At 37.7% G+C, this 27,567-nt stretch overlaps 2 protein-coding genes across 9 annotated transcripts in view; both read right to left on the bottom strand.

Moving 5' to 3' along the window:
- Window positions 1-1,209, bottom strand: part of dnmt3ab (DNA (cytosine-5-)-methyltransferase 3 alpha b) — a 112,454-nt gene extending 111,245 nt beyond the window's left edge. For all 3 annotated transcript variants that reach the window (XM_052145170.1, XM_052145172.1, XM_052145173.1), the window contains exon 1: window positions 1,109-1,209. The gene's annotated coding sequence lies outside the window, so the exon portion shown is untranslated. The remainder of the gene's footprint in view (window positions 1-1,108) is intronic.
- Window positions 1,210-4,917: 3,708 nt separating this feature from the next.
- LOC127656706 (dystrobrevin beta-like) overlaps window positions 4,918-27,567 on the bottom strand; it is an 86,167-nt gene continuing 63,517 nt past the window's right edge. For 3 of the 6 annotated variants that reach the window (XM_052145156.1, XM_052145160.1, XM_052145158.1), the window contains 9 exons: window positions 25,223-25,316; window positions 24,834-24,919; window positions 23,698-23,811; window positions 22,601-22,697; window positions 19,944-19,964; window positions 11,591-11,750; window positions 10,717-10,806; window positions 10,587-10,640; window positions 4,918-9,338 (listed from right to left, as the gene is read on the bottom strand). In XM_052145156.1, coding sequence (XP_052001116.1) covers window positions 9,289-9,338; window positions 10,587-10,640; window positions 10,717-10,806; window positions 11,591-11,750; window positions 19,944-19,964; window positions 22,601-22,697; window positions 23,698-23,811; window positions 24,834-24,919; window positions 25,223-25,316 — 766 coding nt within the window. In that variant the 3' untranslated portion in view covers window positions 4,918-9,288. Of the gene's footprint in view, window positions 9,339-10,575; window positions 10,641-10,716; window positions 10,807-11,590; window positions 11,751-19,943; window positions 19,965-22,600; window positions 22,698-23,697; window positions 23,812-24,833; window positions 24,920-25,222; window positions 25,317-27,567 lie in introns of those variants that run through there. The other 3 variants (XM_052145162.1, XM_052145159.1, XM_052145161.1) reach the window with 2 other exon arrangements.

Genomic DNA, 27,567 nt, shown 5'->3' with positions numbered 1-27,567 from the left:
CTTACACATTCTGAAGAAGAGACATATTCATCTATCATGATTTTACAGTAATAAGAGCAACTGTGCCACAGTATGGCACAATGATTGTTTGAATGATTGAAGAGTAATGGCACAACTCATTAATATTCAACATCCCAGTGAGAAATGAATGTCACAGGTAACCAATCAGGAGGTGTTAATTGATCAAATGTGTCTGTCACATTCTATCAATGCATAAAAGGCTCTTTTAATCATCCGCCTACTCGAAATATTCAGCCCTTGCTAGGCCAAGGAGAATAGGCAAAAACATTAACTGAGACTCAACCCCTAATGAGCTGCCCAACTAGACAGCATTTTTAGGCAAAAACATTAACTGAGACTCAAACCCTAATGAGCTGCCCACCTAGACAGCATTTTTAGGCAAAAACATTAACTGAGACTCAACCCCTCATGAGCTGCCCACCTAGACAGCATTTTTAGGCAATAACATTAACTGAGACTCAACCCCTCATGAGCTGCCCACCTAGACAGCATTTTTAGGCAATAACATTAACTGAGACTCAACCCCTCATGAGCTGCCCACCTAGACAGCATTTTTAGGCAATAACATTAACTGAGACTCAACCCCTCATGAGCTGCCCACCTAGACAGCATTTTTAGGCAATAACATTAACTGAGACTCAACCCCTCATGAGCTGCCCACCTAGACAGCATTTTTAGGCAAAAACATTAACTGAGACTCAAACCCTAATGAGCTGCCCACCTAGACAGCGTTTCTGGACATAATGTGGAGCATTCAGAGCGCGCAAATTACATAAAAACACGCCTACAGTATGAAGCCCACAAATGCAGTCTTGGTGGGCAGCTCATTAGAGTTTGAGACACAGCCATTGTTTCAAATCGAATGTATTGACGCTACGCTCGCGAGGTGCTACAAACGAGCGGTGGTCAAGTTCAAGCGCGTATCGCAGTGTATTTTAATCGCACATCTGCACTAGCAGGAAAAACTACTGGCCTCCTCCATATCTAAACCTCCTCGTGCAAAAGCGCATCGAAATGAGGCCAACCACACGGCGGAGGCTTACTTAAATGAAGGCTGAAGGATGAAGTGGATCTCAAAGTTAATTACCCGCTTCGCCCTTTTTTGTTTTCGCTGACTCCCGGATTCTCCTTCTGCTTCGCTCTCCCCGTCCTCCACCACCACCCCAGCCGGCCAGCTCTCCTCCAGATGCTCTTCTCAGACTGACTGCAGAGGCTCCGACAGCAGCTCCGCGCTGGTCCTAGAGACAGTCGGATTCTGGGTGTGCTTGTCAGAGAGGCATCACGTCCGATTACAATACAAGTCTTCCTTAAGACTTGTTTGTGGGCTAATGTAATGTAGCTTTCTTTGTAGAAAGCTAAAATGTTGATATACAGAGTAAATGCAAAAAAGATAAAGAACAAACCTTGACTGCATTAAATAAATTTGTTTATAACCGTTTAATTACCAAAAGTTTATAGGAACCCTATGTATGTATTAGTGTCAGTTTTTTTTTTTTGCATTTCCATAAATTATATGTGTATGGTTATTTAATGTCAATATACGTTTAATATCACACGATATCTATTACATGAGAAATTTGTACTATATTTATACAAATAAATACTATATCACATTGATTTTGTGTGCAACAATGAATTAACAAAAATGGTGGTTTATCAGTATTCCATATGGGTGTACAGATACATATTATGCATGTTATTTTTTACTCAAGGTGGAGCTGTTGTTTCAGTGATTGACTTGATTGACATTTTACATTGACAGATAATGAAAAAAAACAACATGGAAGTAAACTATAGCAAGTGTAACACATAAACAGTATGATATGACTATTGTCATTTGGGTGTACTACTGAAATTATGTACATTGTGCAGCTATTTATGAGAAAATATTTATGTATAGCTTATGTGTAGCTCAGTTTGTTTTTGACTGCCAGTTACTGCTCAGGAAATTTCAGTGTGAAAGTAATGAATCCTGTTCTAGATTTGTCCTGATTTGTTGCATTATCTCGTTGCTATATGAACAATAAAACATACAAATATTTCAAAATATATCTTATTCTGTTATTTTTGAATTGTCTTGAAGATATTTTGAAAATTGTACACTATCTGGGCATTTTGTAGATCCATTTATGCTAGATATACATGCTGGGTCTGGCTCTTTGGAAGAGTCTTTGGGGAAATTCCCATGCATTTAAGGGTTAAAATGTTTAACGCATTCATTTTACTTTAATAATATTGACGCATTTTCCAATTTTCACATTAGATTCAGCTCTGTGTGAGTTCTGAACACTGTCTGGAATAGGGCGGAACCTTTGCGAAATGTCCAATGTACAAAAACCAAGTAGTTTGCAGCCTTTGTAAAGCAGAACTAACTTACTACAGAATCACGTCTTCAAGAATTAACTGGCATCTAAAAGCCAAACATACGATAAATGGCACTAATGCAGGATCGCTGTGGTAGGCTAGCTTGTTCTCCCATGTACCGCCTGTCAACGCACCGCTCGAAGTTCAATCAGAGTTCAAATTTTAAGCCATTGCTGCTGATTTTACATGGCAGTGCTAGCGCTAAAAGCAGAATAAGATGACGGACTTGTTCAGAATGGCATACTACCCTTACTTTTTCTGTTATACATAGATACGATAGAAACAGTAAGAGCAGTATTGGTGGTATGCCATTACAAACTCGGCCGTTCTCTGCAGCGCTTTTCATGTGGAGTTCAAAGCAGCGCTTAATGCTGGATATCAAGTGTCACACAAGCAACAGCGAGAGAGGAGCAGGCTCATTTTATTTATAAGTAGTTTTTAGCACCTGCTATCCAATCTATATCTTTATGTAATCCTTCCTCATGATCACGCTGCATGTTTTTCATCAGCTGAATGAGAGACTAAACACTATTAAAGTGTGACGAGACTCAACTGCGCATGCAGTTTTCATGAAGGTCTTCAACCGCTCTTGTAAGGAAGCGGAGCATCTCCCTGTCATTGGCGCTTGCACGTTCCTCGCCCTCACTGGGAGAAGGGCTGACAGCATAATTCACTGACCACTCGCCTGATGCAGCGAAAGACATGATATCGTCATAATTATCCCCAGCGTCAGAACCGCTGAACGAAACGAGGTCGCCACACATAGCATATCAGAAAACATGCGCTTCATAGAGACTGAGGGGCTTGTGGGGCGTGACCACCTCAAAGTAGTCATGCTCGACTTCGCTGCCTCACCATGCCTCATTGTGTGAATCCTCGGATATCACAGAAGAGGCTGGTGGGAGGACGCGTGAGGCTGAATCGTCCCTCAGAACGAGGGTGATTCACGAGCAAAGCACCTTGAGACTCATGCCCTAACAGTGAGGACATTCTGTCTCCATGAGAACTGTCTCTGTGTGGGTGCCCAGACAGTAAATGCAGCTCTCATGCTCATCTGACAGTGGGATGTGCCTCTCGCACAAGGTAAACTTACAGAACGACATCTTTAGAAAGACACGAACAAGTGACGGCGGTCGCTGTCTTGAAGGAAGAAATTCTGTGGCAATGGTGTTTGTGCACCAGTTTTTATAGAGGACAGTTTCGCCCCAAAACAGGTGGGGCTCAAACACCATAGCCAATATTAGAATACTGCCGTTATTGTAGTGAGGTTTCAACTGGGCCATGTAAGAAGGCACTCCCATATGCGTTAATAAATGCAATGTCAAATGTACTGAGTCGTATGGGAACGGTGGATACTGCATTCTCGTTATATTTGAAATTTGTTTAGCCTTCCATTAAGCTCATGCACGCAGCATGTTTTCTTTATCAGGAACAATTACACCAAGATGTAGATTGGAGTGCAGGAGTGGAATTTATATAAATAAAATAGCCATAGGTTGCCAACCCCTGGTTTAAGAGATAGTAACCCCCCTAGTTTTCATTTACGATAATAACACTGCTTCCACTTAGACTTTGGGAAACATTGAGTATTACTTGAATTGGTGCTATTTCAGTTCATTTCTATCTTTATACTTTGGAAGGCTTTGTTTAGAAAATGTAAAAAAACATTGTTACATATTTTGTTTTATTTCCTAAGAAGGAAATAAATGCATTCGAACAGGAAAAGAAGTATATATAGAGTACATTTTCAGCACTTTCAAAATCGCCGATTAATCGCAATTAAATATTTTAATCGAATGACAGCGCTAAAATAAACATGATTTAAAAGATTAAGATTTCATTAAAAGAGAATTGTACTTTTATTAAATATATAAAATCTATTATTTTACAGCCACTTTGCTATGACAACGCAACGCCTTTAACCCTAAAACAGCAAAAATTATGATTTAAACAACGTTACAGTTCAAATAAGACACAAGTTTTAACATTAAAATAATGTTATTGCATGTGAATGGTGCATTTTATAAAGTGCTTTTATAAAATTATAAACTTTAAATCCCTCCTACAATTGGCCTCATTTTCTTCCATTGTAAGTGCTTTACTCTAACTTACATTTTTAATAATGAAAAAGAGATTTTTGTGGTAATCAACCTTATGCCACAAACGCTGCAGATGTATATTTTATTTGGTATTGAAACTAGAAAATTCCTTTAAGGCCAAAGTATATTTTGGTTTTCAGTGTGCCCCTATGTCTCGCAACTACAAAGGGAGTGCAGACAGATATCTGCTGCGTGACACAGTTGGATACAGCATTTCCCCCGCTTCTCTGCCAAGCATAAATAGGCATTTGGGAAAAGTGAAATTAAAGAAAGGTATGATTTTCGTGGTTGTCAGTGGCATTAAGGTAAATATATCATACACTAATGGAGCTGATATATTGCTTGAGAAACCTTTTTCTATCTGTGAACATACGCACAAACACACACACTCATTATCCATAAGTTTTTTTTTTTTTCATATATTTTACCCTTTAATAGTTTACAAAAAAGACATAGGGGTGACATAAACTGAAATATTTAAGTAAACCATTGCAATTAATAACTGTATACAGCAGCAAAACCATGAAATAAAATGTAATAATTATGAATTAAAGAGTGTTTGTAACTTCATTTGATAGTTTTGTTTTTTGTAAAACAATGAGTTGCCTAAATGAAAACCCAATGTTATGCATTTTAGTTTTTAAAAGTATAATTTTGTATAACTTACAGGCGGTCCTCAGTCAAAAGTCCATCTGTATACATTTGCAATGACGCTTGATATTTATTTCAAGCCGGGTTACTTCCACCTAAACTGTATTGTGTTTCAAACATTTAAGAGACCTGTTATTAGTTACCCTCAGTGGACTGCTTCTGCAAATTCATAATCAACAAATTGTGGTTTAACACAGACAAATACACAGGACAAAGGCCTAAAAGACGCACTACAGGTCAGCAAACAGTTAAATTCACAGGTAAATAATGATGCATTCCGACTAAGTCACAGACTAAAACTCTTATCTAATTGCTGACTTGCACATGTGTAGGATATTTTATTTATACAGCACTTTATACAGTATATCTAGGCACACACCTACAGTACATCAGGTTGCATTCATATTTGTAGCAAATGTTGGAGCATAATCAAACATTCTAAGAGTAAATGAACTGGTTTGTCCAATGTCATTCAGTGACAAAATTGGTTATGCTTGTACTGTCATTTCAAGGCTCTCTATGCATGTTTTCAACTTTAAACGATGATGATGCATTTCCAAACAATCTTTGATACCTTTTTGAAACATAGAACAAGCATTAAAAAGACAAAAGTGATTTGAAAAAGCAAATATACAACTGCAAACACTATAACAGAAGCGACACTTTGTTATCCATTATAAAACGTTGAATGAGACCTTACCGTTTATATTTTAACCATTCAAGAGACCTCCTTATACAGTATAATAAGCTTTTAAACCATGTAATAAACAGTTTAATAACAAAGTAATACAACTATTATCCAAAATTGCCGATTATCCATCTATAGTACCCACAAAGAGAGAATTGACCAAATTTCAAAACAGGTCGCTCAATGGAATTATCTATTTTAAATGTCTGCAGTCATAATCAAAAATATTTTGTTATAATGGCATTTATTGTTATTTCTTATTCGAAACCAAACTGACAAAGAACAAATTACAATTAAAACTATTTTAACAATTAGATAAAATTATTGAACCTGAATTCCTTCTGATTCAAGTACTGCAAGTATAACCGCCTTCCTCGCAACAGTAAAGTTTAAGAATCTAATCTCATACATCAACCCAACAGTAATATATTAAGCCCCTGAAAGGTTGTCCTCTTCCTAACAATGCATTTCTATGTCTGATGCACAATACCAATTCTGTTAACCACCCTTAGCCATTCCAGTACTTCCATTAAAAAGTTTAATGGACTGTGCTAATCTTTGACATACCTCAGTGAAATTAATGTAAATTCCACCCATCTGTTCAAAAGTGTTGCTACTGCATTCCCCCTCTCTCAACAGTCCCTGAGCACTGGTTTCATTTATTTCACACAAGTATACATGATAACTGTTAACTCAATAAAGCTCAAAAAAGACGTGTGCACTTAAAGATTGCTGGCTAAACTGATTTACTTATATATGGTATACACACAGTGGCCCCAAAAAGTATTTAGGCACTTAAAGGGATAGTTCACCCACAAACAAAAATTCTCTCATCATTTACTCACCCTCATGCCATCCCATATGTGTATGACTTTCTTTCTTCTGATGAATGAAAACGACAATACTTTAGAAGAATATTTCAGCTCTGTATGTCCATACAATGTCAGTTAATGGTGACCAGACATTTTAAGCTCCTAAAATCACATAAAGGCATCATAAAAGTAATCCATAAGACTCCAGTGGTTTAATCCTTGTCTTCAGAAGAGATATGATAGGTGTGGGTGAGAAACAAATCAATATATAAGCCCTTTTTTATAAATCCCATTACATTCTGAAAGTGAAAGTAGAGATTTATAGTAAAAAAGTAGTGAAATATTGATCTGTTTTTCACCCACACCTATCATATCGCTTCTGAAGACATAGATTTAACCACTACAGACATATGGATTACTCTAATGCTGCCTTTATGTGCTTTTTGGAGCCGGACACCATTTACATGCATTAAAAGGACCCACAGAACTGAAATATTCTTTGTTTGTTTTCTGCAGCAGGAGAAAGTCATTCACATCTGGGATGGCACGAGGATGAGTAAATGATGAGAGAATTTTCATTTTTGTGTGAACTATTACTTTAAACGTTCAGATACATTTTGGGGTTACTGTACAGTATATTCACATTCCCTAAGTCCCTTGGAGATTGTGAACTTTATAGACACAAATGCAATAATCTAACTAAGAGGCAATACTAAAGCTCTAAAACAACATTCACAATGACGAGCTAAACGTACAGTAACACAGCAGCAGAAATCTCAGACAAACAGCGAGCTCTACAAGACATCCCTGATATATGGTGATTCCGATGCATGTAGTGCAGAAGAAGCAGCAGTTTAAAGGATGATGCTAGATGATGAGAGGACGAGGCAAGCATCACTAATGTCGGTCAAAATTAACTTCACATGCAGAGCAAATACAAGCCTTCTCCACCTAAAGCCCGGTGCACACTACGAGTCTGTCCACAATTTTGCAAAATTAGCACATTTTGGAATTTGAAAAAAAGATTTTGTGTCATAGGGCAAAAATCAGAAGACTTTGGGCCTGTCCCATATGGCACACTTGATATGGACTTGCTTATTTGGACTGATTTGGACTTCACATCGCACATCCATGTTGCATTACATCACCAAAGCGTGGACTCGGCCGAGGATCGAAATGGCTAAAGGCTAGGGTGTAATGAATTTTTCTGCGAGCCATTACGTCTCACACACAGTTGAGCATTCTTTTGACCACAAGCACATACAGGTGCTTTCGACGCAACCGCACTATGACTGCTTTGTGATGTTTTACGATGGCCGACAAATAAAGATTTAGTGTCTTATGCTTGTTTGCTGTACTTTTCCAATTTTGCATATCAATGAAGATGTCTAAATGTGACACGGTTGATCATTATTCAATGCTTTTAATTGGGTTCATTGTCCCAAAATGTATATTGTACACGCTGCCTTAAACAACCGTACAATGTAACAAGCAAAAATCAGAATGGATATACAAAAATAAAATGTCACAGTGTGCACCCGGCTTAACCAGAAGAGCCACTCCATGCATTAAAACTCAAACACAAATAATCATCACTAGTCATACAAAAAAGCTTCCTGTGTAGTAAACATCTGTGAAAAATAGCTACAGCATAGATCAACTTGATGTTCCCAGTGACGTCATGAAAGATGATTTTTGAGAATAGCAATTCGCTGATTCATAACGTTTTTTTTTTTTTTATAAGAAAGCACAAACAAGCCATTCTCTTAAGGTCATGATTAACATATTAACAATGGATTTATACAGATAGACATATATATGCACAGCCATGGCCAAAAGTACTGGCAGTGACATACATTTTGTGTTTCTCAAAGTTTTCTGCTTCAGTTGTTGGGGTGTTGATTCACATTGTTTCTAGATTATTGTGCAGAGTGATCAGATGCATTTTAAATAATTGCAAAAAGCTTAATTGGCCAAAAAAACTTTATCACAAAAAATTCACAGTTTTTTGGCCCTGGCACAAAATGACCAGCTAACATCATTTCACTAATCATATCAGCAGCACCTGGGAAAGTGTGAACGAGTACTAGTCAGGTGAAATCAATCTATCATTCTGATTGGATTATAAGAGCAGACTGATTGCTATAAAAGGAGGGAAGAAGTGCTTCCAATCAATGTGTTCTTGTGAGCAATGGTTACCTCTAAAGAAAGACATGCAGCCATCATCGCTTTGCATCAAAATGCAATGAAATTACTGCATATGTCCAGCAAGCGCCAGGACCGTTTTTGCCAATAAAAGCCTTTAAAACTTATGAAATGCTTATCATTATTTTCCAGTATACCATAGAATCATGTGAGAAAAAATAAACTCTACAAATACTGAAGCAGCAAAATTGGCAAAAATCTAAATTTATGTCACTGCCAAACTTTTGGCCACGGCTGTACATACATCCATACATCCATCCATACATACATACATACATACATACATATATATACTTCCTAATAAATACATCTTGCCCTGTGCAAGGTGTGATGAAGAGTTAGTTTCACATAGTGAAACCCAGTTGGGGAAGAGCATGCATTGGTCTATGTGCTAATGCCAGAACGGACGTTCTGATGTTGCTGGTTCCATCCAGTCACATCCAGGTGTCTAGAATGAAGGAGTGAAGTGCCTTTTCCCAGGATGCTTCAATGATGACACTGGACAAAAGACAAAATTAAGGTTAGAGGACAATACCATATCACAGAACAATTAACATGTTTATCTTTTGCATTAACCAGACAGGACTAGTCAACGTTCTCATTTATACTTACATAAAATATTCTATAGTCTCAGCTAGAAAGAAGAAAAGAGGCCTAAATCAAACCAAGAAACTACTGACAACTAATGACTTAATTCTGTTGGCTGGAATTTTTCTATTGTGCCCCTTTTTACAAGATGTAATACAAGTCTCAGGTGTCCCCAGAATGTGTCTGTGAAGTTTCAGCTCAAAACACGCTGATTTTGAGTGTCTCTCTTTAAATGCAAATGAGCTGCTGCTCCCCACCCCCTTTCCGGAAGAGGGCTGTGCCTTTACAGCTCATGCTTCATTTACTACTGCAACAACAAATCAGAACCAATATGACTGACAGCTTAAATACCGGAGTTCAGGCAGGGCTGGACTGGGAAGAGAAATCGGCCCGGGATTTTACATAGCAACTGGCCCAAAAGTTTGCTGTCCTTTTCTGCATATCGCTGCGCCGTTTTGTGGTCCGTTCTGCATAAACGGCAGCTCATTTTAGTTTATCGCGGCCGACCCACCAGCCCGCTCTGTTCTCCCGATGGCCAGTCCGCCCCTGATCGGCCCCAAAGTGCATCAGCCCACAGGGAAAATGCCCAGTATGCCAGATGGCTCTGATGCCGGGAGTACATGAAGACTTATGTTCACTTTTACAGCCAACAACAGAACACTTATGACGCTTACGAAGCTGGGACATTATTCTTCTCACTGTATCTGCTCCAGACTGTGTGTAGATCACTCAGGGGATCTATGATAATAGGGTGGAGTCCGTCACCAGTTGTGGGCGAGGCCTGCTCTAAAGTGACATCACTTTAGAGCAGAAACGAAAACCGTTCATTTTGACACTGTTTTTGATTAATAGAAATATAAGAAAGAGGAGTTGGTGGACTTTTAACATTGTAGGGTGGCTGTGTACACACACTGTCGACTCACATTTACTGTATGTATAAACACCATGTAAAAGTGAATTTTGCATAATAAGTCCCATTTAAATAATAGCTTGGAAGCATTTGAAAGGGAAATGGACTTGTACTGTTTCAACTACTTGTACTTGTACTGTTTAAATAATCAGCAATCATTCTAAGAGAATACAAGCAAATCAAAGTGAAAGTTGATCTTTCTTTAAGGCAATAGGGGTAAAATGGCAAATGAGGCCACTATGACTCACCCTTCTCTCTTCCATTTCGCATGTTCTCCTCCTCTTCATCCAGCCTGTCATCCACTGTGAGATTTTAAAATGATTACATTACCATTAACACAATGGATTACAGAGATCAGAGGCAAGCATACAAGTGTACCTGAGTGAAGTTCTTTCACAAGTGAAGACATCGTATTTGTGATGGAGTCTGCAGCCACCAAAAGATCATTACGGAGATTTCTTGGTACACCTGGAAGAAAAAGGAAATTCAGATCACAATATTCTGAGCTTAATTTTTTTTTTTTACTAAAAAGTAATCTTTTAATCACCCTAATGATGATTCAAACATACATAACTATTTCTTTCTAACCCAAAAGGAGAAGACATGTGTGCTCTACAATGAAATTTAATAGGGATGGCACTGTCCAGTTCCAAAAATGACAAAAAGCACAATAAATTAATTCATATGATATTTGTACTATATTCCAAGCCTTCTGAAACCATAAAATCACTTATAACTAATAATAACTAATCATTTTGCCCTCTGTCTTAGCTCTCAATTCTCATTTGCATCTGCCTAACAAGGAAAAATATTCAAATATGGTATGTCATGACGAATGACGCAGAACAGCATTGGTTTGCATGCATCTCGTAACCAAATAAAAAGGTGAAGTTATTGTGTGGCTTCAGAATACTTTTAATATAATTTTGCACAGGAGTCATATGGACTACATTAATGCAACTATATTGTGTTATATTAGACCTATTATTATTATTTTTATTATTGTGTTTTATGTGTATAATATTTGTTATTTTTCAGCTTCACAGACCCAGCCTCCATCCACTTTATTTGTATTGAAGAGATCAGCTTGGAAATTCTGGTAAACATATCCCACTGAAGACAAATAATTATACGGGTTTGGAACAGAATTTTTATTTTAGGATGAACTGTTCCTTTAATTCTCTGTTAACCTTTACTGCTATCAGAATGCAGATCTGATGATCTGTGGTGTGCATAGCCTTAGTCTCCTTACCCTGAGAGAAGGCATCCAGCACATCATCTCCAACCCCTGCCAGGCAGTCCTGCGGCGTGTGTGTGGGGGTTGAGCCGGCCGAGGTGGAGCGGATGGGCATAGGCATGGTGCAACTGGCACTGTGGCTGGGAGAGGAGTGGGGCGAACCCCCCGTCTGAGTCTGCAGGGGGTGGTGGAAGAATGTTTAGCTACTAGCAGGGTAGAGAAAGAAGAAATGACACTAGTTGTTCCCCGAAGAAGGCTGCTAGTGCAGAAAGTTGAGCTAAATGTTCCATTGTCCCTACTACATTAAAATGTTAAGTATATGACTCAGTATATAATTAATTATTATTTTAATGCCTCTGCATAATAAGGATCAAAATAAAAAGAATGTATAAACATTCATATGGAAATACACACATGTTATTATAGGCCAGGCTTAAAATGCATTACCATTTTTTTTACCATATGTAACAGCATGTCTCAGCACTGTCTCTATACAGAGTGCAACAGGTTTCATAAAATTCTTCAAAAAAGAGTTCTAAGCCATGAACAAAACCAACCAGCACAGAACTTGGAATTACATTTTTCCCTCGATGATGGCAAGAGGCCCAGGTCCTGAAGCAGCAAAACAGCCCCAAATCATGATGCTAACTCTACAGTAATTCACTGCTGGGATGATGTTTTCATGTTGGTATACTGTGCCCTTTTTACGGCTTACGTTGTGCTGCGTATTCCTCATAAAAATTCAACCGTTTACTCAGTCCACAAAACATTTTCCCAGTAGCGTTGTGGACAGTCAAGTTTATCTTTGGCAAACTTTAGATGAGCAGCAATGTTTTTGTAGCAGCTTCCTTTGTGGTGTCCTTCCTTGGATACCATGCATGTTTAATGTTTTCCATATAGTAGACTCATGAACAGAGATGTTAACCAGTTCCAGTGACTCAAGTCTTTAGCTGTCACACTATGGTTCTTTCTTACCTAATTGAGCATTCTGCGGTGTGCCTTTTGAGTCATCTTGGCTGGACGGCCACTTCTAGGGAGAGTAGCTACAGTACTAAATCGTCTCCATTTATAGTCAACTGTGGACATAGCTCTTCAAGATACTTTGCAACCTTTTCCAGCTGTATGCAAAGCAACAATTCTTGATCGTAGGTCTCCTGAGATCTCGTTTTGGTGAGGTATGGTCCAAGTTTCAAATCTTGTTTCATTAATTTCAAGTTAGGTTTGCCAACTCCTGACTCTAGTTAGCTTTTGTTTATGTCATTAGCCTTGGGATTCACATACTTTTTCCAACCTACACTGTTAATGTTTCAATAATGTATTCATTATGTACCAGAAAAATACAATAATTTGTATGTTATTAGTTCTGATTAAGACTTTTTAATTGATTCACATATTAAACACAGAAAAACAAAACATATATACACAGAATCAACAATTAACCCCCACTATTACCCCTCCCCTCCCCAAACCCACCCTGGCACCAAACAACATCTCAGTGGTCATACTTGATTATACACACACACACACACACACACACACACACACAATAAAAACAATATAATAAATCACACATATTGACAACTACACCTCTCTCTCCACTACCCCTCCCCGAGAGCCCTCCAAAAACGGCAGATATCCACCCATTTCCCCCAAAATTAGTCAAATTTCCCCAGTCTTCCAAATGACCCTTCTTCAGAAGCCGCCACCCTCCCCATCTCTGAGCAACACTCCTGAAATGAGGGTGCTCCTGCCAACCTCATCCCCTTAAAACTATCTGTCTGGCGATCACGACACTGTTAGGGCCTAACTGTTCCCAACTGTCTATTCTCTACATCGATGACTGCCCCATCACCCGAAATACAGCATCTGGGGCAAAATTAGACCTGAGTGCCCAATACGTCACACACAAAACTCAAAACCTTCAACCAAAATTCTTGGGTCTTAACACACCACCAAAAGACATGGTTTGTGTCTCCATCCTCTGATTGGCATCGCCAGAAGGTGGGTGTGTCTTTAAGACCAAGCCTGTACAAACTAGAAGAGGTCCATTAGAATCAGTGTAAAATCCTGTATCGCATAAGGCGCACTCTTGCATCTCTAGATGCAGACTTAATGTTTTTTAGAATCCTAGCCCACACTCCCTCCTCCAATACCAAGTTTAAATCTTTCTCCCATATTCTCTTGATAGAAGTTAAAGCTCTGTCCCCAAGACTCTGAGTTATCAGGGAGTAATAGACTGATGCCTCATGACCTTTTCCAAAAGCAGTAATCACCACTCCCAGAGTATCTGCCACTTTATGGGGGTGTATGCTACTCCCAAAAAATAGTACAGAGCAGGTGGTGCAGCGGTAAATACCTAAATAAACTGAGATCTGGGAATCCCAAAAAGTTAAACCAAATTTTCAAGTGATCTCACCACTCCACTCTCATATAGGTCACTGAGTGTAGTAACCCCCTCACAATCCACTCTGACCAGCAGAAAGGGGATTTATTAATACATCATTTTGGGTTCAGCCATATGCTCGAGGCAACATTTAAATAAATGTCTCAATTAAACACTCTGGACACTTTTGTCCATATCGAGTGCAAATGCGAGATTTAACTTTACTTCTCTGGTTAGTTTGATAGAAAGGCTTTGCAATGGCAAAATAGGGGCAAGAACTTCCTGTTCACTACAAAACCAGGGAGGGGCTCTTTCAGGTGGAAGCGAACAATGAGCCAAATGTCTGAGACCGAACACATCATAATAAAGCAAAATCTTGGGTAGGCCAAGTCCACCTTTGTCAATCGGCTTATGCAGCGTACTGAAATGTAATCTTGGACGTTTACCATACCAATGAAGGACTTCGCTATGCTAACAAATTGGTTGAAATAAGAGAGGGGGAAATCTATAGGGAGAGATTGTAGCAGGTAGTTGAATTTTGGAATAAAATTCATTTTAATATCATTAACCTTCCCAATCATAGATAAATGTAATGAAGTCCACCTGCTCACATTGCTCGAAAACCTTTTTATTAAAGGGTCAACATTAAATCACACAAATTTGCTGGAAATAAAATACCCAAATAACTCTAAATATAACTCTATAGCCCCAGAATTTTTTAAATAAATAAATTATTCTGTATATATTATTCAGAATAATAAAATATAATGTGTAAAACAAAAGTTTACGTGCCACACCTCCCGCCATCACCCCTTGAAAATAATCCTCCTTTCTTATCGTGGCTGCTAATGTTTCCATGGAAAGACAGAACAATAATGGGGAAAGAGAGCAACTCTGCTGGGTGCCCCTACCCAGAGTAAAATAATCTGAAATCCATTTGTTTGTACTGCTACTATTGGGTGTCTATAAAGTAACTTAATCCATCCAATAAACATATTCCCAAACCCATACATTCCAAAAATCTTAAAATAATCCCATTCTACCATATCAAATGCCCTTTTGGCATCAAGTGAGATGGCAGTAACCGGAGTCTGATCATTTGCCACTGACCACGTGATATTGATTAAATGCCAAATGTTATCAGAAGAGCTACGGCCCCGAATATACCCCACATGATCTATATGTATAAGAGATGTCATAACTTTATTTAATTAGTTAGCCAAAATCTTTATAATATTTTAACATCTAGCTGGATCAGTGAAATTGGACGGTAACTCTTACACTTGCTTGGATATTTGTCCTTTTTAAGAATCAGACTGATCTGGACTTGCGTCATGGTTGGCGGAAGATTTCCATTCTTTAATGGTTCCGTAATCAACTTCTAGCAAAAGTGAAGCCAATTCTGTAGCATAAGATCTAAAAAATTTAGCTGCAAAGCCATCTGGACCTTTAATTACCTCGCCAAGCTCCTCCGATGTTATCTCGGAGACAAGAGAATTATTTTGCTCATTCGTCAGTTTAGGGAATTCTGATGGTTCAACAAAGTTTCTAATATATTCATCAGTAGACGAAGACGTGGAACAATCAAGATAGAATTCTTTAAAAGCATTATTAATATCAATGGCTGAGGTAAATATTTCACCAACAGCAGATTTCACTGAGGGAATGGTAGAAAAATACTCTCTCTGTTTTATATATTTATCCATAAGTTTTCCTGCTTTGTCCCAAATTCAAAATAGTCTTGCCATGCATAGCCAAAACTCCACCTTCCGTGACAAAATAGTTTTATATGTGTATTTCAATCGGGTCAATTCTCTGATGCCATCAGACAACATTTGGCACTTCAGCTCTGCCTCTGCACTTTTAATATTGCTTTCCAACTCCATGGATTTTTTGGTGAATGAGGCATACTGTATGATCCGGCACCTAAGAACCGCTTTCCAAGCTACACCCACAGATGATACTGAGGACCAGTTGGTCTCCATATAAACATTGATTTCAGTCTTTAACATTTGTTGGAATTCAGGATTTTGCAAAAGGGATACATTAAAGCACCAACTATGTTTTATTTTTCGCCATATGTGGCAACACCACTAAACTCACCAGGGTGTGATCTGAGATGATGCTGCCAATTGGGCAATCAACAACAGATGAAATTAGGTACTTAGATTAAAAAAAAATCTATTCTAGAATAAATCTTATGGACTGATGAAAAAAATTTATAGTACCCACCAAATGGGTTCAAAAGTCTACAAATTGCTGTAAGACCAAGATTTTACACATCCTGTGAAGCGTCAGTGTTTTTCTAGGGGGCTTACACACTTTTGCTTCACTATGATCAAGGACTGTGTCCATCAAAAGATTAAAGTCTCCTCCCAATATTATATCATGAGGGGTGCCAGCGGCTTGCAACATCCCTTGAAGATCTATAAAAAAGCTCTGATCAGCAAAGTTAGGTGCAGTGACGGATTATGACTTGCAAAGTCCCCGGGGCCAATTATCTCCAAGGGCCCCCCTCCAAAAGTTGTTGACCCCTGGGCACTGGCCCGGTTAGTAATCCTTCCCTGGCATAAATATTAGCCAAAATAAGACTTTGCCCCTGAATTTCTGCATACATTTTCTGCTTAATTTTTAATCTGTTTGAGATATTTGAATTGTAGATAATTACTTATCAGTGCAATGACTCCCCTGCTCTTACTTGAGCCAGCACTAAAGAAAACATGTCCACACCATATCTTCCCAAATGTTTCTGCTTCCTTCTTTTTATGGGGTGCCCAACCATTCACATTCCACGTGGAGAGAGACAATCCACTCATATTAACATCTGACATATTTGAAAAAAATAGATTTTCAAAAATAATGTAAAGAATACATTCTAACATTAGTGCAACAATCAAACCCCAAACTTCTCCCTGAACCAAACAAACAGAAAACAAACGTGTGCATTAACCCCATGCACGACAGCGCCAACTGGCATCCATCTCTCTAAACTGAAACAGTCCATGTACGCCTACGAGAGCTCTGTGACAATTTTGCTGTTGGATTGCTTAAGTCCAGTGGTTCTATAAAAATTTTGTGAGACAGAATTACATAACAGAAGTTAATCTATAAAAACAAATTCCAGCCAATAAGCGGAATACACACAAAAATGTGTAGATTCATCCACATAACTGTCCTGAATGTGTTCTCCTCCACAAAACAAACTCCAGTCGCTAGCGGAACAAGAAAAAAAAAAGGCTGTTCAGTTTCCTCGGACAGTCAAACAAATGTTCAGCGAGCTGGCCCATTCAGCTGTTACATGAGTGCAACAAATGACCTAATCACTGCAATATCTTGCAAGAAATACTCCACAAAACAAACCAGAATTTATCTGGGCCTTTCTCCCTCAGCGGATCGCTGAGCTGGAACCCTATGAGCTCCCTCGATTTCGAGCTTCTAGCCTGTTATATCGAGCAGACTTGGAAGGAGCCCGTCCAGGAATTTCACCATATCCCGACCTTCCTCGGCCTCAGGAATTCCAACAATCTGGACATTATTCTACAGACTACGATTTTCCATATCCTCCAACTTTTCCCAGATGTGCTTCAAATCCAACATGGTCGTTAGCGGATTAGCAGCTAATTCCCCCTCCAATGAATCCAGATAATCGATCTGTTTTTTTTGGCATCCCCCACTCTTATAACCACCTCAGTGAATTATGTCTCCATGGCAGTGATCAATCTACGTAAGATCCTCCAAGTCAGCAACAATCTTCGTCAGCACTGCCGACAAGTTCAACAATTCTCGCCGAATTTCCCACACTTCTCTGGCCAATGGAGTCCCTGGTCTGCGGCCTTGTCAGGGGTGTCAGCTTGAGTGTCTTTTAATTGATTTTTAATTCTTTGACATATCATCTTCATAGAACAGTTATGGATCAGGGTGTATCAAATCTCAGCGGTTTGTGATATTAAAAAGTATTAAAACCAGCAAAGTGCTCATAGCTCGCCATTCACACGTCCGAACATTGCATGGCGTCATGGGACTCCCCCTGTATGTTATTAGTTCAAACAGATTGTGTTTGTTCATTATTCTAACTTAGATGAAGATCAAACCAGATATTAAGATAAATTGATACATAAATGCATGTAGTTCCAAAAGGTTTTCATACTTTTTTATTCTTGCCATTGTATACTTAATTTTATTGCAAAATATTATGATATATACAAATAGCAGTTTGAGAGTGTAGGAGACAGACTCAAACATGTCAATCGCACTGACTCATGGGAATGGGCGGTTACTGCTGAGCTCTTTTGGTGTGGTTTGTTTGCCATGATTCTCTAATTTGTGGCACTTTTTTCTCTTTGGATAATGAGTGGTGTAATTCTTCACCAGAAATTCCACTATACATTCCATGTTTTAAAATAATAATAATTAAGTTAACATAAGAAATAACACAGACTGATGCTTCAAATGAAACATTTACCAATGATTAACAAACTCTGAGCTCATGGTATGTCTGTCTTTAAAGACTTATTGTTAATATCAATATCCCTATGGATAAAACATTTATGGGATTTTTACTTTTGGAACCCGGCTGTTTTATATTCATCAGTAAGGTAAGGTAAAGACCCCTGATCTACAGTATATATTAAGGTTGTCTTCATGTCATGCATTCTCCGTGCATCTTTTTGGCCTGAGAGCTCACAGAGAAGTATGCGAGTGCCATTAAGAGAAAAGGATGGTAGAAAAGGGGCGCACTGTCCGAAAGATTGGTGCAGGGCCCAGGGCCCGTGGCCCAGTGCCAGGCAGCAGATGGCTGGCCAGACTGCAGTCACATTAGACGTGAAGTGCTTAGCCCTGATGAAAGGAGAGCAGGTCTTTCATATTTGGCAGGGAGACGTACGACTTGCCGTCCCTCCCTGGGTCACAGGAACAAAGCAGCGAGACCCGACTGAAAATGGGAGTTTCATATCCTCGTTATGAGGAACAGACATGACAGAGATTACCAACTGAGACGGTTTTTGATCAGCCCACCAGACATCACCAATTTATTCTCATTCGGTAAATGTTATTTATAAAAATGTTTAAAGTTTTAGACTTCTTAGTTGTGGAATACGCACAGCTAATGGTTTTACAGTATTGAACGCTACCCTGTTAGGAATAATTTACCAAAATATATTCTGTTATAATTTACATAATATATGTCATTCTAAACCGGTATTATTTTCTTTCTGTGGAACACAAAAGCAGAAAGTGCACATTGCAATTTTCCATACAATGAAAAATAAATGGGGATGGACATTGTCAAGCTCCAAACAATGTTAAAAAAGCAACAAAAAAGTCTATAAGACTCATGTGCTTAATTCCAAGTCTTCTGAAGCCATACAATAGCTTTGTGTGAGGAACAGCCCAAAATGTTTCTTCCTGTAGCACTTAAATCTCATTTGTGCATGTGCACATTCAAACGTGGCATCTCAAGCCATGTCAGACTTGGTTTGACATCAATCACACACACCACATGTTTTTGGCACTTATGTGTCTTGTGACCAATCGCGACACGAAACATGAATGTTTTGTAATGATGTGCAAATGAGATTTAAAAATTACAACATAAAGAAGAATATCAGTGAATAACATCTTAAATTTGGGTCTGTTCCTCACTCAAAGTTATTCTATAGTTTTAGAACACTTAAAAATATATATGGACTACTTTATGGTACTTTTGTTCAACTTTTTAGTCCACATTTTTTCGCACCATCCATTTTGGTGCATGGAAAATAGCAGCCTGAACACTCTTCTTAAACTTGCCCATTTTGTGTTCTAAGAAAATCATACAGATTTAGCACGACATAAGGGTGAGTAAATGATGAATGACAGCGTTTACATTTTTGGCTGGACTATTCTTTAAAATCACACGCTTTATATTACTGCCAGGTTTACAAATACATTTATGGGACCATACATGTTTACTCCAAAATTCTTCAGCTTTATTAACGGAACACTTACTGCCTGTTTCTGCTCTTCATCCTGTCAGCCAAATGATGAGAGATGACAGTGAGTGAAAGCAGATACACGAGAGACACAGAGACCAGAGAGAGAAGGGTAGAGGAAAAAAAGAGAAACACAAAGTGAGCATACAACAAGAAAACAAATGATATTCATACATGGCTAGAGAAATGAAAAGCTAGTGACTCTGAAGTACTGAACTAAACTGTTGGTCATAATGAATATAAAACTTAATTTTCAACCAATTAACTTCCATAATCATGTAACATATACTAAATAACTTCTATATTAAATCATTATTTGCTATTTTTGCCATACCCTTCATAGCATTAGCGTTAACGGTATCAGGGCCATAAACACAATATACATTGAGTATTTACCCCCCTCCCTAATATCAGATATTGTCTGATTTCCCCCTATAATTTATATCCTTGTTGCTGTTCTGCTGCATTCTCTTATGCACCGCTGTCTAAATGTCATTAAGCTGTTGCAGGAATAACATAATGGTCTAAAATGTTACATTTTAGCGTGCTCAGTAGTGTAACACCGCTCGTCAATGTCATTGCCAATCAAATAAATAAAGGAGGGACTCAAGTGTCAGATGCCAAGCAGGAACATCGCTGATTATTCCACTGGGTCAGGTTAAGAGTGTTAGTGTCATGCAAAATGTAACTAATTAACCACGCAATATTTGCCCACTATTTTATGACTGAAATGTTTTATCGACCGACAATAATTTCCAAAGATGCAAACTATTCACCATTTGGCAAAATTCGCCGTTTTGAATTGACCGTTTGTCTGGTACAGTATGTGATTCGTATGTAATTCATTATTGTGAAAACATTAACTGAGTAGTTTTCAGCGAAAACAAGAAAATCATCTATAAAACAAAGTAGAGCATTATCACTCTTAGATTTTAACTAGAACATGGTAAGACATATAACTTCTATTGTGTTTTTAGTAGTGCTGTCAGTTAATTAAATGTTTTAATCGTGATTAATCACAGATTTTGAAAGTGCTGAAATTTGACACTATATATACTTATTATCCTGTCAAAATGCATTTATATCCATCTTAGGAAAGAAACAATATATAACAATATAATGCTTATTTGACATTTTCCAAACAAAGACTTCCACAGCATAAAAATTGAAATGCACTAAAATAGCACCAATTCAAATAACATTAAATGTTGCCCAAAGTCTAAGTGGGAGTTTGGCTAATTCAAAGAACTTGTCCCCACATAAGTTGCAAATTCATTGCAATGGGCATCAAATCTCTTAAATTCTCATCCTCCACAATATTAATCTGACGGTAGACTATTGCCATCTACTTTCCTACTGCAATCGTGAAGCTGCATCCATAATTCGCATCAGGGCGTCAACACCTTTAAAATCCACATGAAGACCACTTGCAAACAAAAACTTCTCTTTTCACATTTTGGTGATGGTTCTGTGGTAATTAAAAAGCTCCTTACACAGGCAGAAATCCAACCAGTCCCACCTGGGCTTGTTTTGTACATCAAATAGCGTTAAGAGCTCATTTCTTCATAATTTTGTCATGAAAGTGCTGTTGTGTGTGTGCAGAGATTATTTTATTTATTGAGATAACAACCTTTATGGCTCTTTCATAGGAGAGAGCATAACGGTCAACTAGTGTTCTATGACAGTATCGCCCTTAGAACTATATTCTAAGATTTATGGGGCCATAGAAAAGCTTTGTGTTGTATGGAATACTTTTATGGTATATTAATAATGATTTGTTTTTTTCTTCTCTTTGGACTCTGACAGCAGTTGTCATTATTAATTGTTTTTGTATGGAAAAGAGTAGCGTTAGGATTTGTGAAGAAAATATTGCGTTAAGATTCTACTGGGGAAAAACAGAATGAGGGACAACTTGAGGGTAGTAAATCATTTTGTGTATTTTCTTTTTGCTAACCACCTGACACAGTCATGTCATTTTACAGATACATCAGTGATGAAAAGTTATTTAAATTCTATTAGTATTTTCTTTGAGACAGCACAAAAAAGAAAGAAAAGATTACTGAAACAGGCAAATTGCTAGCAATGCAGACACAATGTTTGTCTTGTGCTGTGAACTTAAAAAACAAAAAAAACATGAATCTTTCAAAACCAAAAACTATTTCTAACGTGTAAAGCCTTTATTCATAAAATTATTTCATTCAGCTCCTTTACTATTTTAAAGGACTAAAGAGGGCCATTATATTTTTGACCTCAACACTCGCGACACCCCCACCCACAAAATGAATGTTCATGTTCAAGACATGGTTATGGCCTTGAACGCATTAATTACGGCATTAACTATTGGCAAGTTTATAGAACGGCTGCATTAAATACAACAGTAGCCTAAAACAATGTCTAAATAGCTATTTGGCACTTTGTTAACATTGACTAATGCTCTGCACCATCTAGGTGATGTCAGCCGAAAAGGCAAGTTGTTTCAGAGTTAATAGATTTAAGTTAATACATTTTGATGAAATATTATGAAGACAAACAATTTTTTTTCCTTCGGAATAACATGCATTGACGAATCGTGCACAATAAGACCAGGAGCGTGTATTAAAAGTAGTAAATAGGGTAAATTCTGATTTCATGTTGACTTGGTATACAAATTATAACTGTGTTGTAGTCTCGAACCTTAAGTAGCCTCATTAGACCTTCAAGTTGTACCATCAGTTCTCTCCTGCTCTCTTGAAGTGCTGACATACGCCTCTCCAGCTCATCCTTTCTGTGCCTAAAGAATATTGCACACAACAATGGGCAAATTAACAAATTAATCACCATGTAAATCATACAAGTCAATGATTTCCAAAGATACTATTTAAAGGGGACATATTATGGAAAAAAGGATTTGCTTTGCTTTTTTGAAATAAAAGAGTTACATTTACATTTATGCATTTGGCAGATGCTTTTATCCAAAGCGACTTACAGTGCACTTATTACAGGGACAATCCCCCCGGAGCAACCTGGAGTTAAGTGCCTTGCTCAAGGACACAATGGTGGTGCCTGTGGGGATCGAACCAGCGAACTTCTGATTACCAGTTTACCAGTTATGTGCATTAGACCACTATACCAAAACCACTCCCAGTTATTGTTTATGTTGAGTCTGATGAGATACTATATAAAATCTAAACAGCACATACAGGTCATTCAGAAATTGAGCACATATGGTGTGGTAGGAATTTTCCATAGTAACACCTATGCAGTATTCAGCAACTTGGCCTGCCCAGCAGGCCACATGAAGAGAACTTTAAACTGTACCAATACGCAAAGGTTATCCAATCATAAGTAAATTTATTAACATACACTAATCTTAAAGATACAGTAAAATAAAGACAAAAACACAAAGATAACAATCATGTAAAACTAAATTATGATTTTTTTTCCCCTGCACGCTATGCCATAATGTCAATGTACTCATTCACCCACCTCTTGAGACCAACAAACGCTATTAATTTGGCTCCTACATGCCCTCTGGTGCCCATAAAAGGTACTCCATTTAAGTGACTTAATGACTAGAAGAGTCAGATCCCACCCATTCTATAAAAAACTGGTTGTTTTAATGTTTTTTAAACAACCCCACATGTTCGGAAATACTCTACCTAAATGTGCAACTGAAGTCAAAGATATTGTAAAGTCATTATTCTATTTTGCAGTTCCGTTATTTAACTCTAGTTGATAATGTAGTTTGATGTTTAATGCAAGTGTATCGATGTTTGAATGTGTTTGTGTACCGTAGCAGTCGTAGTTCAGCCAGCAAAGTGGGGTTCTGCTGGGCTTTCTCTGGGGTGGGTTGAGAAGCCTGCTCATGCTCTAGACGTAGACGCTGGATTTCCTGCAGTATTTCCCTATATCCATGTGACAGCAAACACATTAACCCCAATTTTTTTTTACTTTAACCATTAAAGGCATTGTAAGCAATTTTAGCTTTCTAAAGCTTTCAAGTAACTGTGCCGTTCAATTAGCCACACCCCCTCATTCCAAAACCCTGCCCTACAAAGTTTATTGCCTCAAAATTATGAAGGTAAATTAGTTGCAAAACTCGAGAGCTTGTACATTTGAATTTGAGAAATTGCACAGTAAATATTTGTATTCGTAAGTTGAAATTTACACTCAGCAACTATGTGAAAACTTTAATGTTGCAATCTGTACTCACACACAATAATCAAAAACCTTTGTTTTGAATTCAAAGTTATAGACAAATATTCACAAATGTGTAAAATGACATTCACATAAATAATAACTACAGACACAAATGTTTATTACATATTTACTTTTGTACTTTAATTCGCTTTCGCAGTACAACCACAAATCGGCACTTATAAACTCTCAAATCTGCCACAGCAACTTCAAATCTTCATGCCTTGACATTTTCAATAAACCTGTAGCAAAACGTACTTGTATTTCAATGTGACCTTTATAAAAATTGTAATAATTATTTATAAAAAAAAATAAAAAAAAGTATAAGTAACAGTTTACCTAAAAATGAAAATTCTGTCATAATTGATTCACCCACAAGTCCGAAAGCCGTGAATTCTCTTTTTTATTTTGAACACAAAAAGATTATTTTTTTATGAATATTGGGGACAATTTTCTCAATACAATGGTTTCACTATAAAGCTTAAAAAAAAGCCACCAATAATAGACCATGCGGCTCATGCGCCATATTGCAAGTCACTATTGGGACACTGTTAACAGTACTTATAAATGCTTAATGAGTTATTTTAAGCCATCATAGCTTTAGTGTTTCAATGTCACCTATTAAATTAATAACAAAAAGGCCTAGTTGAAAAGTTTTTTTGAAAGTTTAAAGACCCCAATTATTTTAATTTCAACAAAGCAGGCAAAAGTAAATTTTCCAAAAACATACCTATTTTTGTTTTCTAACTCTGCGATGAGCTGCCTCTGTTGCTTATTAGCATCAAAGTTGAAACTCAGATCTGTTGGAGGGCATTGCTGAAAGACAAAATAATTAGAGGAGAATATTACTGATCATGTGCTAAATTAATTCAGTAGATGCTGTTAAATGAACACATCAAACAATGTGCTGCCTACTGACTGAAGTATAAAAGCCAGATGTACACCATATTCCATATATAAAATACGTTTTTTATTCCTTGTAGTTTTTCCAAGTTCAAATTACACAAATGTGTCCTCTTGAAACTTTACCAGTTTTTGTATCATCAGTAGGTGAATTTGTGCATGGCAATGTGTAGAGATGTGCAGTTTGTGTGTGTGTGCTTGTGGATTGATTCTCACAGTGGAGTTGCTTGCTTCTGCCGCCAGACGAGCAGCATATCGAGCGATAAGACGATGCTCTTCATCCAGTCTGCTGGGACTCTCAAGAGTGCTACTGTCCAGACAGAAAAAGAATAAGAGAGAATGAGAAGAAATAGAAACAGCTGGAGGATGAGAGGCAAAGTCATCAGACAGTGATGAGGCATGAGACAAATGATAAATGTGAATTCCACATTCATCATCATGAGTAATGAAATATCTCAAATGATAGATGACCATAAAGGAGCAGTGTTAATATACTTTGAAATTGTGGCTTCCCAAAGCTTTAAGCTACTCATCATTTATAGATCAGGATGCTAGTGACAGACCGGACAAACAAAGACATTGGCTAATATTTGGCCATTTTGATTTATCAGCATTGGCCGATAACCATGTCCAGTTATCCTATCAACCCAAGTGTTAGCTCCTCCTTGTGTCAATTCCATAAAATATCAAACAGTCATGACATCTAAAATATACATGAACAAAGCTGTTTATTAACTGTTTTGTGATGGGGTCCAACAGAGTTTTTAACTTCACAATCCTTCAATAACTGTTTCTTTGCAAAGCTTAAATCGTATAATGACTGGTACAGAAGCAATCCACACTGATATGAGCCTGAAAAAAACCACAAAAAAAACAAAATGCACATACTTAGTCCAAAACACAGTGAACTAGATGCACACACATACAGTGTCATGCACTGAGGTGCACATCGCCTGAAACACATCAAACCTTTCAAAGACGTCCATCTAGTGAATGTTTACATAACACCAACAATTAAAAATAGCACAGATGGGCGCAAGAAGGCATCCAGGACTCAAAACGCACAGTGTTTGTGCTCAAAACAAGATGCCGCAGCTGAATGAAACAGGGTCTCTTCTTCAGAACTTTTAAAAGCACCACAATATACATAAAAATGGTCAAAGACGTTTGTTCCAGATGGGTCCCCTTTGGTGTTCAGGAATAGTTAGGTCACACTAGGCCTGTATCTCCAGCTCTCCCTCTGTTGAACTAAGCACCAGTGGGTGGGGCCAAGGGTGTGACAATGTACAGAAGGCATTGACGTTGTTGCTGTAGAGACAGTCATGAATTAATTGACTCCCTAGTTACACAGGGAAGTCGCGGAAGAAGAGAAGAAAGCATTTTTGCAGCTTAGTTTCAATAAATGCTAGGGGGGTTAAGTTTTGAATTCTGAAATGTACAGTATGTTTTTATAGTAGAATGACCTCTTACATGTCAAAATATCAAGGAAAATATTATTCCTCATGACATGGCCCCTTTTAAAAAATGTGTCTGTCACAAAAATAACATTTTCAAAAATCTAATTTGTACACATAATACATTTACACTATATAGTTAATAAAACTAAAAACACAACCTAATTTATATAACTACACAAATCATATATATATATATATATATATATATATATATATATATATATATATATATATATATATTTGTTTTGCCACAAAAAAAAAAAGAAGAATATCAAGAAAAAATTGTGGGCCTGGGTAGCTCAACGAGTATTGGCGGATTCACGGTCTCAGAAGCGGAGGTAACTGATACTAGTCCTTTGCCACCCAGATTGAAGTGAGTAACCGCGCCACCACAAGGACTTAGAAGTGCGAATTGGGCATTCCAAATTGAGCAGAAAAGGGGATAAAAATAAATAAATAAAACTTTTGAGCGATGACTTGCATAATCAGTGAACCAGCACAAAAACTGCAACAATTCAGAATGAACCAATTCACCAAAATGACTCACTTCCTAACTCATTTTGAGAGAGATATTCCAATACATAAGAATAGCAATATGGCAATGATATTTTCACACTACAACACCAATTCTTGGATGAAAAAAATTTGCTCTCAACTGGTAGCTTTGTCTCACTGGATCTACAATACACATACATATGCATAGGCATATCATAGTGTGGCTGAGTCTTATGTTAAAGGGTACAGCATATGGCTGGAGCAGATGATGGAGCATATGTTATCCTTCCTCATTAAGTGCACTATAATTAGTGAGTGAATTGAGAGTGTATAAGTGTGAATGTGTATGTTCTTCCAGCTAGAAACCACACACATACACAAAACACGTGGTAATCAAAATGCACACACCACATTCAATCAATCAAATAAAACAATCAAAATATTCAAGCCACGTGGCTTTGAATACTTACTCAGATAATACAGTAAGAGACAAATGACTTGCATAGAACTGCACTGCTGTGTTGATCCCCGTATGGCACTGTAAGTGTGACCTGTCTGAGCCCTCTCTGTCTCTGGGGAGTGATTCATTAAGAGGGCCCTTTTGTTAAC

This window comes from Xyrauchen texanus, chromosome 16, assembly GCF_025860055.1.
Source record: "Xyrauchen texanus isolate HMW12.3.18 chromosome 16, RBS_HiC_50CHRs, whole genome shotgun sequence".
NCBI lineage: Eukaryota > Metazoa > Chordata > Actinopteri > Cypriniformes > Catostomidae > Xyrauchen > Xyrauchen texanus.
This window is presented reverse-complemented; position numbering and strand designations above follow the sequence as displayed.